Source organism: Vespa crabro, chromosome 3 (genome assembly GCF_910589235.1).
Source record: "Vespa crabro chromosome 3, iyVesCrab1.2, whole genome shotgun sequence".
In the NCBI taxonomy this organism is placed as follows: domain Eukaryota; kingdom Metazoa; phylum Arthropoda; class Insecta; order Hymenoptera; family Vespidae; genus Vespa; species Vespa crabro.
The window spans coordinates 250,317-268,742 of record NC_060957.1 but is presented as its reverse complement, the minus strand read 5'-3'; the positions used below and the strand labels follow the sequence as shown (position 1 = coordinate 268,742).

Below are 18,426 nucleotides of genomic sequence, written 5' to 3'. Positions count from 1 at the left end.
AAAAATTCTGTTAGATGCGTGAAGGAAGGGTTCGAAGATTAATAAGACGAGGTCATTTTTGTTATTTCCTGATGAGCGAGAACAAGTAACACGAACGTTCACGATCCCCCATTGTAAACGTTTATTCTATGTAGAATCACGCGTGCGCGAGCAACTATGATATAGCTCCGTTGGATTGTATGTGTGCATATCCGTTTATTCGTTCGTCTCTCGTTTGCTTGCTTCTCGTAGGGCGCGCGCGCGCTACCGTCGGTATTTATAAATAAATGCCTCGGCCACGTGCCATGGGAGAAATGGAATGGCGTTTAGAGAGTGCCTTAACTCGAGCAAAAAGTTTAAAACGGTGAGTATAGGAGATAGTTGAAGAGACAAGGATGTAAAAGCTTAGATATGCAACTTTGTTAATTTCTCAACGATCGATCCTATTCCCCGAACATTTTCATAAGTGGTTAAATCCACTTTCAAGAATTCTTTTCTATACGTGCGTGACTGGTGGTCTTATTCTCAACGATCTCCGTCGTCTTAATTCATTAATGTTAAAAACTGATAAATTCTCGACTTACGACACATTTTTCAACCGGGACCTCGCATAGCACGCACACACACACACACGTATATATTTTTTATACACGTCGGAAAAGAATTTGAAGCTCTTCGTTCCTTCCAACAATGTTAATTTGCAATTTGAGGAATGAAGAAAAGAGAGAAGTAAAGAGAAGGAGACATATTCAATTTAGTAGCAATTTCGGATACATTTTTCAACCTAATAATTATTTCTTTTTTTTTCTTTTGATAGTAAGTTTTCCTCCTAACGAGTGCATAATTTTTGTACGACTATTCAATAAATCTCAGAGATAATTTGTCATCGGTAGAATGCACATTTGTCATGAGATCGTATTCCGAGGGAATATCTACTTGGTATCTCAAAATCCATACACCCTCTTTCCCAGAGACGCGTTACGTTATTTAAGCGAACGGTGTGCTCCTTCTTCGGAGACATAGTATTCTCGTTCAATATTTATGAGACCTTAAAAGAAGGGTTGAATACTGAAACCTGAAGTTGAAATTATTCGATAACAAACTCCGTCGTACTTTTTTTAGCTTCTTTTCCAATAAGATCATTTTAATGATAGGAAAATGTTTAATACTTGAATTTTATTTTTTAATTATTTATAACAATGAAAATAGAAATCTATTAGGTTACTTCGCGGAGAGATCTAGAATTAGAATACATTTTAGATCTACATTTTATTAAAAAATAAAATCTTGGTCTAGTTGGATTATATAAAAAAACTGGAAATTAAATAAAGATTAGAAGACGCTGATTAAATCGCTCGTTAGTTCCTTGAAAGTTGCAATTTGAATCTTTCGATTCATAAACTTTAATAAACAATTATCCATGTATCTCAAGATAGATTACATAAAGACGTCTTCAAATTTGGGAGTAGGGGGCTTACCGATAAAATCATTAATCGTCAAAAAGACTTTTTCTTTTTTACTATTTGAAAATTTTCTTCCTTGTTAACTTTAATTAATTGGACAATTCTATTTATAATTCCATCTTCTAAAATTAATCCGACGTTTCTCTAATGTTGTTTGCGTACACCGTTTCTCCTATTCGAATGATAATCTTAAAAAGAAATAATTTCGTGTATATGTGTGACCGAGTGTTTGCGAAGAATAGGAAGAAGACGCTAGCGATTACATGGAAGGGTTGGAGAGGGTGACGATGACCTTGACCCGGAAGCAGGAGGTCGTGAACTGACTGTTCGCTCGCGCGTGGACGCGTCCAGAGGAAGGTACGGTTGGTACGAAAAGAGGACGAGTCCAATGTAAGAGACAGAGAAAGAGAGAGAGAGAGAGAGAGAAATTATGCCTATATCCGAGTGGCTGTGCTTTTCGTTCTCTAAACTCCGTTCTAAATTATTAGTCTTTCGTGATAAGGAGTGTTGAGGAGGGAGAGAGAGAGAGAGAGAGAGAGAAAGAAAATAAGAGCTTTCATCGTGCTCGTGCAAACGTATCGTTCATATGCAGGTACATATTCTCAGTGGCGAGATATTTCACGAAACTAAGGAAATATTAATGCTACGCGTTTCGACGCTGTGGGATATACTTTGCTTTGAGAAAGAGAGAGAGAAAACGAATATGGTACCTGTGCTTTCCAATTTTCTATGAATTTATTATGGAATTTATATTAGTTATAAAGAATTTCCAACTCACAAGCGCGATCTATTTTATCCCATATAATAACATCATGGAGTAGGACGAATGCAATATTATTATTATTATTATTGTTATTATTATTAAAAGCGTTATCGAGTTAAGAGGGCTGACACCCTTGCGAGGTGTGAACAAGAATGATCAGCGAAGTAGAAAAATCGTTGATTAAGCACGAGCAAACGGGTCTCTCGCATGTATATATAAATACGTACACATACGTATTCCTACTCACGGATAATACAAACACAGTCTCTTTTCGCTTTCCCATCGCAAAAGAGTAATCCGGTACTGACCGTGGCTTCTATCTCAGTATACATCGGCTAAAGACACGCATGTACTATGCTCCAGTGTGCAAGGGTGCTTTGATTATTCATTGCTAGTTGCTCTAAAAACCTTCTCTCTCTCTCTCTCTCTCTCTCTCTCTCCATTTCCTTCCACTTGGAGGTCAACAATTTATCTAGATATTTATCTGAAAATAATGGAAAGCGTTTTCGTGAAAGTAAACCGAAAACAATCTCTAATCTCGGTCCATCTAAACGATTTCTCGATTACATAATTATTACGACACTTTTTTTACGATAAATCTACTAAGAAGAATTTTCAAAACGATTCGAAGACTTTTCTTCGAGATAGTTTAAACTAACGCACGTGTTACCAGCAATAAACCGCCCTCGTTGCTAACACTTGCGATAAACAGGCCGACATCCGGCTGATTTGCGGTAGGAAGCTGCTCGTTCTCTTCTTCTTTTTCTTTCTTGATTCAGAATGGAAATAGCGCTTCGCTTTGGTTATCTCGGGTGTTTGAGAAAAATAGAGAACAAGTTTGAAAAGAAGAAGTCAAGAAAGACAAGCATACCGCAGTAAGAGAGAGAGAGAGAGAGAGAGAGAGTGAAGTCGAAGAGAAACCGTTGCAGATAAGTTTTATTGCATTTCATTTCGCTCGCTGCTCTTGAGCACTATATTTATATCCCGAACGAAGTCGTTCGGCCGTGTTTTCGGGGTCTTAGGCCACCTCCTTCCGAAGGTAGGAAAAGCAGAAGACGACGGATGACGTACGATGGTCCGTAAAACGGTTATTCGGTTATTCGAAAGTCGTTCGGTCGAAGAAGGAGGAGGAAGAGGTGGAGGAGGAAGAAGAAGAAAACGACTTATTTGAGAAATGCGTACAATTTCCTTGTGTGTGTATGTGTCAATGAATTTTGTAAAGAGTCAAGCCAGATGTAACAGTTGTAATCATTAGTTTACTCTTAATTAAGACCACCGAATAGCTAACCGTGATTTACGATCCTGCATGCAACGGTTATGTTGTTTCCGAGATTCATACAGGCCATTTTGATCAAAGTTATGGAACACGTGAGGATATAGTGATTCATAAACGCGTCCTTAAATTTCTCTTGTAATTTATAAATCTTTCAAACGAACTAACGTTATTCAATAATCGCTTGTATCTGATTTATAGCTGTCGTAGAAGATCTTTCACGATCGTCTATCTCCTTATAATTTTTTATAATAATTTGTATTAATTATACCAGCTTGAAGTAATCAACGTTTACATGTAATCTTTTGCTGTATTAAATTACTCTTATTTTTTTTTCTTTCTTTTTTTTTCTTTTCGTTTTTCTAAGACAAATATCGACAAATATAGTTAAAGAGAGAAAATCGCCAAATGCGGTCTAGATTTTATAAAAATAACTTCACCTAGTCTCGGCCATGTTCGTTGGCACGTGCGTACGGTTGGTAAAATCTCGTGAGCTTTCTAGAGATCAGCCGGAATACGGTGAAATATCGGTGTAGGTGCTCGAATCCCGTGGCGAATAATCAGCCGTGCTATTTTCGTGCCACGTAGAAGAAACGTGCGTGCGCGTGCTATACGCACGACGGAGAGATGACGTGGCCCTTTCAGGATCTCCTGACTTCAACAGAAAGAGAGATAGAGAGACTATTCCGAAAAGTTTATTCGTTTTCTTCATCCAACAATTCTCATTGTTTTAAACATTTTAACTTATCATAGCGTGTTTCTTTCGTAAATCACAAATTTTCTAATTTACCAACAATCGAAATGTCGCCTAACGATTAGACATTAATAAAAATGTATGGATCATTAACATTAAAAATCACTTAATCTTTTCGCATATATGGATACAATTAACACAATAATTGGATAAAAATATTATCGCTTATATAGACAATATTTTTTTTAATTTCTCATTTAATCAAATGGGAACTTTTTTTTGAAGAATTTCGGGTCTATTTATAGTCTCGAAATAACGTGGGACGATTCGATAATTTTTGAGAACGAAATATCTCATTTTGGTGGTAAACGTCTCTAACGTTATCTAAGTCAGACACGCTCTTAAAAAGAAAAAGTATGCTTTTGCGATATGAAGTATAATATTTATATTCGTATAAATGTTCCAAGTCAAGTGCATGAATTTTAAGATACGTTCAAGGACCCATCGAATCGTTGTTTCCGATGAAATACGATCGGTTTCAACTTGAGTCGATCCACGCCACCGAGGAATCGATTTTCCGTCGATCATCCGGTCTAACGTGATTCCACGTCGAATGGGGTCGTTATAGAACTGTCGTGAATCCCTGACTTTCCGATAACATATCACCGTTTTCGCATTATCAAATGATGTCACTTACGAAGTGGCATCGATCGCCCAATTCTGAACGGGAACTCGCATTATGGAGTTCGGATTAGTTAATTTAAAAATAAGATCGTTCAATTTTTTCTATGTAAAACACTAATTCGATTATCATTAATACAAATTGTCTTGAGAAATTTCTATTAAACTCGAACATGATTGATTTTGATCGATTGTCTTCTCCCTCTTGGCATTCGACAAAAAGATCGACAAAGCTTTTATCTCGTTGAAGTAAAACGAGACTCGTACTTGGGATCGCTCTTTTACTCGTGAGCGAACCTTAGAACTATAGTCGTTTAGTCGGATTAATAAAATTATATGACGCCGTTGCTAAATTGAGATACGAATTCGTTCCAATCGGACGAAAGCCGGTTGCATATGAAATTCTTTAGCTCTTTTAACATTAATCGATCGGTTAATAAATTAATCGAAAGTAAAGATCGATTCGTTAGAATAAATCCTTTTTATAAAAAGATTAGATTATCATCTAATATTATAATTAGATTCGTATATGACGAGCGTCATATGGTAAAAAGCACTCGTGAAATTTCATAAACGTATATATATATATATATATATATACACATATATTAGATGAGAAAAATCATATTACGCTTTATACGCTTATTTTTACAGTCGTGTATTTTATAATATGTGATTCGGGCTTGATTAAGGATTTTTATTGGCGATGAAAATTTATAATATATAAATCTTAAGGATTATTAATTTTCCACCCCCTTGAACGCAATAATTCATTGAATGCACAACAAAATGATGCACGAATAATATTCTACTTATTATAAATAACGAAATGAAATTGTCTAATAATAATTTTTTGTTGCTCGTACTCCGTACTCATAAAGTAATCTTATGTCCAGAATACTAACTCATCGAGTTTCATGTTTCATATACTTCATATCATTAACCTATTCTTATTTTCAGAATACTGACTCATCAAATTTCAGACGAAAAAAAATATTTATTGATGATCGATTAAAGATTAAAGGCAAAGAAAAATAAGGAAATCGATTTCTATCGGCATTTACGAACCATTAATCAAGATACCTTATGCGACTTATAAAATTCAAAATATAAATTCTGATCGTAACACGTTACTCGTGTAATTTTACTTTCGTTATGGCACGACGATAAAACTATTCGTTTTTACATTTCGAGTTGAAGATTTATTTTCCATATACATAAGCTTATCTTGATTCGTTAAATCGAGATTAAAGCCTCATATACGAAGCCTTTCAAATATGTGTCCGCTTTCGGGGTATCACGATGTTTTCCATGAACGTCACGAACCTTTAAAAATTGTATATTTTAATAAAGTTAAAACGATGATGTAGAATATAGAAACGATGCATGTAATGCAAAACCTACGAGTGATAAATAAATAAATAGCAATAAAAAATGGTATTACGTAAAAAGTATTGTGTGGGAGAAAGTTGTAAGATTTTTACTCTCATAACGGACGAGAACAACGTAATGAATATATTAAATTATTCCTTACTTTAGGAAAATCATGTATGTCTGAAGGCTCAAGAGACGAATAAAAGATTCGAGTAGAGCTAAAACAGTAATAAAAAGCGAGAAGCCAAGCAGGTACTTATAAATTTAAGTTAGAGGTTAAGACTGATTAAATAATCTCTGCGTGACGACGATGCCATGTGCGTCAAACGTGCGTGTCGTATAGTGCATTATACATGTATAGTTCTATCAATACTTCGAGGTGGTATCATATTTTCTTTCTTTATGCTTGTATCGTCGTTATGTTTGTAGATCACGTCACATTTCTTTACAATTGAATTAATCTAAGATTCGATGAATATTATGTGAATCGTAAAGTATACATTTATAATCTTTAAATTTGACTTTTTATTTAATAAACATCAAATCAAATGACACTTATACTTAATCGTTTCGATCGAAATTCCGTCATGTCAGAGCATTATCGTTATTTCTTTAATGAGTTTTTTTTTCTCTCCTTTCAGAGCATATTTACGTGTTTCCTTGATTCAGAGAACGAAAGGAAATTCTATATGTCATGGTCATGGCTTTTGTTCTACGCATTTCAGATACTCAAAACGTAGATTTCGCGTATTCTGTAGATATGGGTGTGGCCAGGGTTCAACCTGCTATTAGTAAATTCGTCTCGGTTATATATTTACCCTTCTCTCTCTCTCTCTCTCTCTTTCTATATATATATATACCGTTTTTATATTTCTAATTTGTATCTCCGATTGAAAACATTAGGGCGATGAAGAGCGGGCAAACGAAGATGCAAATCTAACATTTCTGATCAAAAGGAATTATTTATCCTATTCTTCGATACAATTATTATATTATTTCAGAGAGTAACGTTAATTAGGAAATGGTATAATTGGTAAATTAAAATTTACATTAAAATTCTTGTTTTTTTTTTTTTGACTCACCGCTGTCGGCATAAGTCTCGGAACCGTAACCATCTTGAAGACCACTGGCCCATGTACCTTCGTACCTCGCTGTAGATGTAGTAGATTGTCTGACACCGTAACGTCCCTTGAATCCCTGAGTCCATTCTCCACGATATATCCAACGTCCCCGAGTTTCCATACCGAGGCCGTGCCTTTTGCCATTCTGCCATTGTCCCTCGTAAGCCGAGCCACTGAAATAGGATAACCGAGATGACGATATTATCTGCAGATTTTTTGCGAAAAGAAAAGAACTAGAGCGCACGTCTATGTTCTTTTCTTTTTTTTTTCTCAACAAGAAAACCCGCCATATTTGTTACTCTTTCTCTCTCTCTCTCTTTCGTAAGAAAATAATCTTGTTAAACCTTAATAAATTATTAATAATAGAATGTAGATTAATCATTTAGTACCTCTTCGATCCTCGTTATTTCATAATAAATAAGAAATAAAAGAGTAAAAGTACGTTTTTATGTAAAGTATTATTCTTAGAAAGCAAGAGGAACTACGGTTCGTTTAGTCTGATGTTATTTATACATCCCATTAACAATGGTGAAACTTTAATTAGCATGAACAGTAATTTGAAATTAATTAGCTATTGCGCTATTGCACTTATGACCTCCTATTATTAAGATAAAAAATCGAACAGGACACTCCCCGTCATCTTTCTCATTGTTCAGTATTTAGGTATAATATATTTTGATATACTATAATATTTAATGTAATTTGCTAAAGTTTGAGAAATAATTGAAGAATTAATTAATTGTTACTTGACCATTACGCCGAGCTAATTCGTCCTTATCTCACAATCGATCTTTTATCTTTTTAATGAGATCTTTTTATTTTTATTTATCACGAAAATAGCGTGCCAAGACGTTGAGAGGGTATTCTACTGTAGACGTTAAGAAAAAAATAATCGAATTTTTCTTTTAACATTTTCTTAAAAGAATATTATTTCAAAAGTGTATAAACAAATGCTTTTATTTGATGCGCTTATTTTTTTTCATCCGCTAAAAATACAAAATACAACAAAATCCATAATCAAATTTCGAGAATAATATTTCAAAAAACACATTCTAATAAGAATAATTTTTTTTTTATTTCTAATGAACAGAAATCACTGGGAAGACTTCTTTTCAGCGGATTCATCAAACATTTGCACTGTCACAAATTTAAATTATTCCTCTCCAATAAAATTAATAGATATTATTGTGAAATCTGGATAAATATATGAATGAAATTTTAGTGGGAAAAATTGTATGGTTGATTTATAATAAAATATACAAAATTATTCAAAAAAGGCGCGTTTAACGATAGAATTTCCCGTTTTAAATAAACGTAAAAATCATTTAAATAAATTATGTAGCTCGGAAAGATTCTTAAAAGATATTTCATCGGACAAAGTTCTTCCATTTTCTACCGAATCACGATTTTTCTCTCTTCTTCGTCGTTGAGTTCATTGGTCCAATCTTTCTCGAGCACATTTCATTCGACAAAAAGCGTCACGACCCTTGTGCTTTTCTAGCATTAAGAAGAAAATAAACTGGCACGATATGCCAAGCTCAATATTACATTAGGGTCACCATTCGAAAGTCGAATGTTTCTAAGCGATTTACAATCTGCCTTTGACGTCTTTTTGGTTAAGTTTAATTATGGAAAGAAAAAAAAAAGAACTCAAAATAATGGAAAGTTCCTCTAAGCTAACGGAGTAAAATGTTACTGACGACGAAACGATGAAATCCAGATTATTTGTTAATGTTATTACGTTTCTATTCTGAGCTATGAAAAATATATGATTGCCTATCACAAAAAAAAAGAAAAAACAAAAAAAGGAGAAAAAATAAAAAGAAAGAAAGGAATTATGAAGAACACGAAGAAAGTTATTTTATTGGTCGCTGATCAATGATCCCTTCTTGATACTCGTACATATTAAATTATAAAGCTTCGATTGCGTGATGATTCGAAATGTGACAATTAAAATTATCGTATATATATATATATGTATATATCGTTCGTAGGATCAGAACGCAGAACGTTCCTTTTGATTTCATCTGAACGATGAAGAAGAAGAGAAACGAGAAGATTTATCAGACGCCCCCTAGGAAAACGTGGAACAACGACCTTGCTCCAGTTAAAACGGAAACGAAACGACGGATTCCCCTCGGCCTAGATACGACGCGAGTTTCTTCTTCCCCCTGTCTTCTCTACCCTTCTTTCTCTCTTTTTATTTTATTTCTCCTTTCATCCTTATCCATCTCACGTTCTCTCTCTACTCGTTCTCATTCTCTTTTCTTCTTTTTCTCGACCTCCTCTCCTCCTCTTCTTCTTCTCCGAAATAAGGAGGAAGTTGGAATACTTTAAACGTATTTTCCTCCATTAAAGATTCCTCCATTAGCTTAAACTGGTTAATTTAACAACAATATCGTTGCGTTTTCAACATGATTTTTTCCAGTGCCAGAAGGGGCTCTATGGGGAGAGAGAGAGAGAGAGAGAGTGGGGGGGGGGGGGGGGGGGATGGAGGGAAAGGACGAACGAAAAAAAAATCGATTCGATTGTTTATATCTCGATCGTAATCTCACCCTTCTTTCAATCATCCACTATATCCTTTCATTTATCCATTTCATAGAATTTCCATCGAGTTAGTGTGCGTGACCTAACTGCTTATCAACGATATCTCGGACATTTCTCTGGTACATACGTGTTTGTAGACGATATCATCTGACGTTGTACTACTAATTGCTATAAACCAACCGGTTTATACAATGTGGTTAATATAATTTTCTCCGCGACGAGGAAAGTACGTTTTATTATTTTATTATGATTTAATACGCATATAATTATTGCGGTAAAATATATTCGACGTTAATCACCTACGATTCAATTCGTTTCGTCGCGTTCTTTCAAATATACATTTCTTTCTTTTCTTTTTTCAACCCTTACTCGTCAAACATTTATCGAGAGTATACCTACAGAAAAAGTCTTTATTGTCTTTCCAATTCATTTCACAGAACGTAGTCGATCTCTTTCGTTTCATCCATTAGAAATAAGGTCGATCAAGTAACGTAGTTTTTTTTTCGTCGATCGATCGAAGGTTTTTATCCATTATATCACGAATAGATCAGCTCGTTATTACCGTCGTTCTAGCCGAGATCAATGAATATCTATCGTTAAAAATACGAATTGAGTATTCACAGTGACAGCTAATCATTGATCTAAATATAATTAAACTCGGTGTGCATTCTTCCGTTCCTCGGCTGGTCAATTTCAGTGGAAGAAAAGTGATTGGCATATTTTTCAGTCGATGACTATAGTTCGAGTACGTTACTCGGAACGTTTAATCATTTAGGTCGAGCTTCGTCTGGGTAAGCTCGAGAAGCTTTTGATATCCAAATAGCGAACTTGAAATTCTTTTCAACTCTTAGCCCCTTTTTTTTTTCTTTTTCGTCCTTCGCCTATTTCTCTTTTACGTACATTAAAAGAAGCTTTCGTGGAAGTTTGGATTTACAAGGAAATTATCCAACGTACGGCTAAACGATATAAACGGCTTGAGTCCTAATGACACCTAAAGCGAGAGAGAAAAAGAGATTTTTGTTGGGGATGAAATCCTGCTGACCCGGACGCGCTGTCCTTGCACTCTATGACCCACTTTCAGGATCAGAAGATTGGCCGTGTCTCAGGTATATAGAGAGATATATGTGTCAAGGTTGCTCATCACGAACGAACGCCTTGCTCTGGAACACGCTCGTTGCTACTGTGCGATACAACGAGCATCATCTCGTCACGGATTTTACAGTATTTTGTTGAAATAAAGTTAGGCAACGAAAAGGAAGAGTACTCATTAAATTTTTAACGACTTCAGCGATAGTCGAGTAGACTTAACAATTTCCAACGTAATTAGAGAGGTCCAATGAGCATTGAAGCAATAAAAGCGTCTTTTAAAAAGAAACATTTCTCATGATATCCTAGAGCAAGATTCACGAAGGACCTTACTCAGGTAAGTACGTTAATGTTTCGAAAGAAAACCAACCCCAATTAATACCCAATTATCCTGTCGCGAACAAGATGAAGATAAAGAGAGAAGGATCGTGATAGTGAACGAGTCAGATTAATGACGAAGATGTTAAAAATGAATTTTTCCTTTTTTTTCTTTTCTTTTTTTTTTTTTTTTTTTTTTTTTTTACAAAGACACGTGCGAATGTTGACGAAAATAAAAGAAAACAAAGAGAGTCATACCTTGGCCAAGTGTAAACTCCAGAGACCTCGAAACCGTAATGCCAGCTACCGGAGTAAGCACCCTGTCCTTTGGGTCCGGTACAAACACCGTGTCCATGAGCCTTGCCATCCTCCCAGCCGCCGCAATAAGTGCCACCATCGTCGAAGTCAAATCTACCACCGTTCACCTGTGGCCTCGAGGTAGCCGTGCCAGTTGCACCAGGCTGAGCAGGACTAATACCACCTGTTTGAGGCAATTGGGCACCACCCGCCACCCCGTTCGGTGCTCCGGATTGCTGTTGCTGTTGTCCAGACTGTTGCTGTTGCTGCATGTCTCGTGGGTGTCGTACGCACCGTCGTTCGTCTCTTCAATTTCGTCGCTTTCGTTCTCTTCGTCGTCTTCGTCCACTTCCTCTCCTTCTTCTTCTTCTTCTTCTTCTTCTTCCTCTTCTTCTTTTTCCACTCCCCTCCCCGTCCTCTTCTCGCTCCTTCCTCGTCAGCAACGTCCGTATACTCCCCGTCTCCTTGGACGTTGCTCCATCCTTCTCCACCTCCACCACCACCAACACCTATTAGCACTAATACTACTATCGCTATCCCCTCCTTTCTTTCTCCTCTTTCTTCTTTTCCTTTATCTTCTTCCTTCTCCTCACGAAACTCGCCAAATCCCTGTTGGATCACCGAACCAACCACCCGTTGATCCCTACACCTGAGAAACACCTTTCTTTCTAGCTTCCCCCCACCCCTTTTTCGCTATTACTTACGCTCGATCGTTGTTCTGTTTTGTTGGATCGTTTCCTCGAATCTCGACCAATTTTATTCTATTCGAAAAAGTGAGAAAATTATATAACAATAAAGCATTGGATACGCCGATTTTATAGTATGGGCCCTCGCAATCAGATGGAGGCTATTAATCACGCGGGAGAAGAGCTCGAACGAAATCATCCTGATCATGAGAGATTATCGAATGCGATTTCCAATACGAAATAAGAGCAATCGATCCGGATAGAATTCGTAAATGACAGCTATACGTGTGTATGCGTGCTTGGGTGTTTAGGTGTATGCATGTATGTATGTGTTCGCGCGCGCGCGCGCGTGTATGTGTGTGTGCTGTGTGTGTACGCGCGCGCTCGCTCGCTCGCGAGTGTGTGTGAATAAGTGTAGATCGAGAGACGGAGATTGGCCTTGAAACGTTTCGAGACACCAGAATCGATACGACCGAAAGAATCTCTTTCTCTCTTTCTCTGCGAAACAGCTTCTTCTTATCCTCGTTTCTACCATCCCCAATCTCTCTACCTGTCTTGTTACGAAGCCCCTCGAGCGATCCAACCAACGTACCCTAACAACTTTTAATATTTTTTTAACGAGTTCTTCGACGATAAATCGTCGCTCACTCACTCACTCACTCACTCACTCACTCACTCGCGCACTCTAACACGCGACCAGGCTCTTCTCCTCTCTTGATCCCTGATCGAGATCACGAGGACACCTTGTATCCGATTCTGGTCTCTGTGACACCTCAATGATCCACTTTTAACGCACACAAAATTTTTTCTCCACCTTCTCCTTTTCCTTTCCCTAACTTTCTTCGTTTTTCGAATCTGCGAATCGATACCGTAAGAGGATCTAAAATTTCCTTCGATCTTATCGAAGCTCGACGCGCCTCGGTAGCCGCTGCTGCTGCTGCCGCAGCCGCCGCCGCCGCAATTTCGCTGTTCGTCTGACGCCGTTACGCAACGCTTCTATAAGCATCCGTGATCCGCTCGGAATGTGCCTCTTTCTTTCTCTCTCTTTCTCGCTCGCGCTCCCTATGTTTCTCGATTATCTATATATATACATATACATATGCATATATATATAATATATATATATATATATATAGATAAATATATATACATATGCATAAATGTATACATATATATATATATATATATTTTATTTTATTCACCGCATCTTCACAATAAACACAACCACTTATTACATAAAAATTACCTTTCGAACTTGTTATATTCGACGGAGCTCGATATAACGATAGATTATAAATTTTCTTTTCTTTTCTCTTTATTCTTTTAAAACTATTTTGCTTTTGGGAATGTATACTAGGAAGCGGCAGGTGCGTCAACTGTTAATACCGGCATTATGATGAACGTCACCGATCTTAGCGAAGCTAACTATCTTGCGCGCGCTTCGCGAAAGAGAGACGGACGCACTTTCTTCGCGTCGAAGACGACGGATGACGAAGAACTGAAAGCTCTTGGCCGAGGGAGAGGGAGAGAGAGAGAGAGAGAGAGAGAGAGAGAGAGAGAGAGAGAGACGGTATCGAGACGTGCCAGCAGCACCACCAGCATCGGCTACCGCCGGTGCGCCGGTGCGTCGTCTTCGTCTCTTCGTCAACGTCGTCGATGTTGGATCTTACCAACGATCATTCGTTCGTCCGTCCGTCTATCCTTTTGTTTGCTGACCCGTTCATCCATTGAAACAGATTCAAAATTTCTCTCTCTCTCTCTCTCTTTATATTTTTCACCTGCGTTTTTTATTTCTCTCGTAACTTTATTTTTCATTTTATGTTCTATCTCTATCCCCTACTTTTTATTCCTCTTTTTCAATCTTACTGTCTTTCTTTCTCTCTTTCTCTCGCACACACTCACTCATACTCGCATTCACTAGATTTCCCTCTCTCTCTCTCTCTCTCTCTCTCTCTCTCTTTCCTAGCTCGGAGCTTGGACTAGCTGACTAGGAGCTTCTATTTTTATCATGGGGTGGCGAATTGTTCCCCACGCGAGGCTCCACGAGGCGGCAGCAGCTCGGACCGAAGGCGCAGCCCGTTGCTTCGGCCGCACCAGAGCGCCGCGCACGACGACGAGGATCGCCAATGCGACCGGGTTCAAACCAATTTATAAATAGTAGGAGTTCTCGTACTCGAGACGCGCTCGGAAAATCGGCGAGAATGCCTGAGAATACGCGATACTACTCTTCGTTCATCTACGATTATTTCCTTTATCTTTTTCTCTCTCTTTCTTTCTCATACGTACACACACACACATACAAGCATATATTCGCGCATAAACACCCAGCTCACTTTTTAATACTTCTTCTTTTCTTGTCCAAAAAGACCGATTAAAACGATTGAACTAAATGAAACTCGACGGAGTTGTTGTTTTCGTAAATAAATTCGATCAATTATCGAATCAAAAGAAGGGAGATACACAATGAGTTTGGCGGAATCACGAGAAACAATATATTTTCATTTTTCATCGATTAAAACGTACTCATGAATGGAATTACTTTGGACGGCTCTCATTATGTATAATATTTCTCGATAACGCGGAATCGTGCAATCTGATTGATAGAACATTTCGATTTCATTCGATAGATCTCTTCTCGTTTTCATGAATTTCGTTAAATATTTCGTTATATATTAATGACTCGTCCATCGTACAATTATAAATCGCAAATGTTCTCCTACGTTATATTCGTTGTATTTAAGTTTTAAGTATTACACGCACAGGACTTTTCTTTCTTCTGTTTTTTTTTTCTTTTTTTTTTTTTTTTTACAAGAGAAATCAATTAATCGATCCTCAACTATTAATATACGAAAAAATAACGTCGAAGCGAAGCATCCCTCCCTTCCGATCTCATCTCACTCCATCGCTCTCTCTCTCTCTCTCTCTCTCTCTTTGTTTCTCCGTCGTACAGGAGATACAGGTGGATAGGGAGTAAAGACGAGAGTAGAAAAGGCCATCGAAGCGACTACCGACGTTAATATGTACACGTATACGTTCGCTTTATTAAAATAAACTCGAAATGATTGACGGAAGGTTACTTTCTTTAGCCGAGAAAACGAAACACCGTGTTATCTTAATTGTTAAAATAGATTTACAAAACATCCGATGATATCCTTCCGTAGAATACGCTATTAACGTAACGTGATCATCGAAAATTATTTCGAAGCACGTTCGAGCCGTGTTATCACGATTTTTCGTATATTCGTCCGATTTGTTGAATTTTTTTTTTCGCGTATCAGTGAAGAGACAGGAGGAGATAGGCATCTGTTGTCTCTTTTTTGAAACATTCGAGCGAAAAGGAAGAAAAGCCGAAATAGAAAAGGCCGTCGGAGAAGCCGACGACGCGCTCGCTCTACGCACGTATTATTAAAATAAACTTTACGCGGTTCTTCGGTCCCGAAAAGGTGACGAGGTCTGTGCCAACCGAGATAGTTACGACGATTTTGCACGTCTCTTTTTACGATGCATGATCGTTTCGTAGGCGCAAAAAGAAGCATCGTCTTTGATAAAATCTCCGGGGTGATCGGGGGAGGGGGAGGGGAGACAAGTGACCCCCTGACCCCCACGAAATGAATATTCGAACGATCCGGAGCAATGTGCGCGAGAGCGTGCGCCATTGACACAGCTGACTACCGATATCGGCCCACGCTCCTTGCATATCGTCCCACGAAGGCGAATATTAGATCACGAAAAATAAACAGCACCTTTCTTTATGTCGACCTTCGCCCGCGTGCTTAGGACATGATTTTACGCATAGCGAAATATCCGAAATCATTGTTTAGTCTGTTATTCGCCGGTTCTAAGAAAAATATGCTGCTTTCTTTTTCTTTTTTTGCTTTTCTTTTTCTCTCCAAGCGATTCTGAAAAAGTGAGAAAACTAATGCGATCGTACTAATCACGATTTCCGTTTCTTCCGCCTATCTCTTTCTCATTTTTCCCGGTAAATGTAATTAGACGTTAATAACAAGAAGAATATTGGCAAAATTATTAATAACTTTTGTGATCGGTATTATCAATGAAATGGATACTATTCTTTTTTTTTCTCTATAATGTTAATAAGAATACACTTTATTCTTTCACACGTACTGATTTTTGTATTTTTCTATTTTACTTTTATTACCCATTAGTCGAATTAGTTTATATCGAGCTACGAGTAGTTCTTTGGAACGAGACCACATGATTGCTATTCAAAGACAAAATCAAGAGATAATCCAATTCGTGAACGATACTACTTTCCGCGAAGCAGTCTTTTCCTTTGCCTCTGGGAATAAAAACGCGTATATACGCTCACGCATAAATATCCTCACAGTTTCGAGACGATGGAGCACGTTCCATCACGAGTACTCCACGAGGATCGTTCCTCTCGTTGAAATTGAAAAGATGTGTTTTAAGATAAAATCGGATGGGAGTTGCTCTTGAAAATGAGAACAAATAATAAGATTGAATTTTACGTACCTATTAAATATAAAACGACGGCGCTATGGATGAGAATATTCTTTTCGAAAAACGTCTTTAAATACGTCAGGATCGATCGTAAACTTATTTTCACGATTTTCACTGGCAATCCCCTTTGATAAGAACTCGTACCATATGCATGTATCTCTTTTCAGCCCCCGTGAAAACAGAAAAATTTCACTCGATTGTGTAAGCGTCAGACAATCTCCGGGTGAACGAGAATTTTTGTAATTTTATTTTATTTTTCTTTTGAATAAGAGAGACTGAATCGTTGAAAAATAAACACCATTCGATATGATCACTTCACATCACTCGTTTAAGAAGCGATTTTGAACGATTACCAACTCGTTTCTTACTCTTCTCTCGAACGAAGAAAAATATTCAGATGGATAGGTAGACGAACCGACAGTTTAGACATACCTACATTGGAAACATCGATTGAAAGTTGTGGATGATTTCGAAGTCGAGGAGAAAAAGAATAGCGAGAAGTATTTACAAACTGAAAAAGATGCGTCCAGTCACGCGTGGTAGCACGCGTCATATCGTGGGAGGTAACACGCGCGTGTACTAGAGCGTCCTCGAGAACAATTCTCGTATATACTTCCGGGCGATCGATACGGCTCGGTTGAAGTAACACGTGCAGCGTGCACTGCTTTCACCACTTGGCCACTCTCTCCCTCTCTATCTATCTCTATCTCTATCTATCTCTCACCCTTTTTGATTTCCTCTCCTTTCGCTGAACCAGTACGAAGAAGACGAAGAAGACGAAGACGAAGAAGAAGAAGAAGAAGAAGAAGGAGAAAAAGAGGAAGAAGAAAAAGAAGAAGAGAAAACACGATTGACACGTGTCCCTATTTTGTCGAACACTTGTGTCTCATGGAAAAGAAAAAAGAAACAGAAAAAGAGAGAGAGAGAGAGAGAGAGAGAGAGAGAGGAGGCGGGGGAAGAAAGTATAGGTTCTTTCTCTCACGCATGCGAGAGAGCTTGCGCGTAAGCTCGTAAGCTTTCAATCGAAGAAGAAGAAGTCCATTACTTCCCGTACCGTCCGGTATCAAAGAAGGATCTCGATTGTACCCTTGCGTTTTTTCATTTTCTCTCTTTCTCTCTCTCTCTCTCTCTCTCTCTCTTTTACTCTTCTTTCATGATTCTCTCTTCTCTTTCTCTCTTTTTTTCTTCTATAAATTTACTTATCGACGCACTCGCGAGCTTCCTGTCGATTTATCCTCACTTCTCGGTCAGTCGGTCGGTCCACGTTCACGACGTCTCGTTCATTCGATGCACGTTTATTACTCTCTTTCTATCTCTCTCTCTCTCTCTCTCTCTCTCTCTCTCTCTCTCTATCTCTATCTATCTCTTTCTTTCCCTCTCTCTCTCTCTCTTTCTCTTTGGCTCCTCGCTTGCTTACGAGCAGAGCGAAGGAAGAGAAAGACAGAGATATGGTATCTATCCTACGTCTATCTGTATCTCTATTTTTGTTTTCCTCTCAATGGTGCAACCGCGAAAATTTGCTCCCTTTCGCCGTTTCTTGAGACGCACCGTAGATACGGGAACGTGCGTCAGGGTGGTGGCATGATTGCGACTATCCACCTCGCCGTGGCACAACGTCGGCGCTGCCCTCGCCGCCGTTCGACGCCGTTCGACGCCGTCGCG

The 18,426-nt window shown here is 38.0% G+C and overlaps 1 protein-coding gene across 1 annotated transcript in view; it reads right to left on the bottom strand.

The window, feature by feature from the left end:
- Window positions 1-16,727, bottom strand: part of LOC124422751 (junctophilin-1-like) — a 33,005-nt gene extending 16,278 nt beyond the window's left edge. The window contains exons 1-3 of the mRNA XM_046959626.1: window positions 13,529-16,727; window positions 11,558-13,361; window positions 7,310-7,521 (exon numbers count right to left, since the gene is read on the bottom strand). Of these exons, the coding sequence (XP_046815582.1) occupies window positions 7,310-7,521; window positions 11,558-11,868 (523 nt within the window). The 5' untranslated portion in view covers window positions 11,869-13,361; window positions 13,529-16,727. The remainder of the gene's footprint in view (window positions 1-7,309; window positions 7,522-11,557; window positions 13,362-13,528) is intronic.
- Between the last annotated feature and the right edge of the window lie 1,699 nt (window positions 16,728-18,426).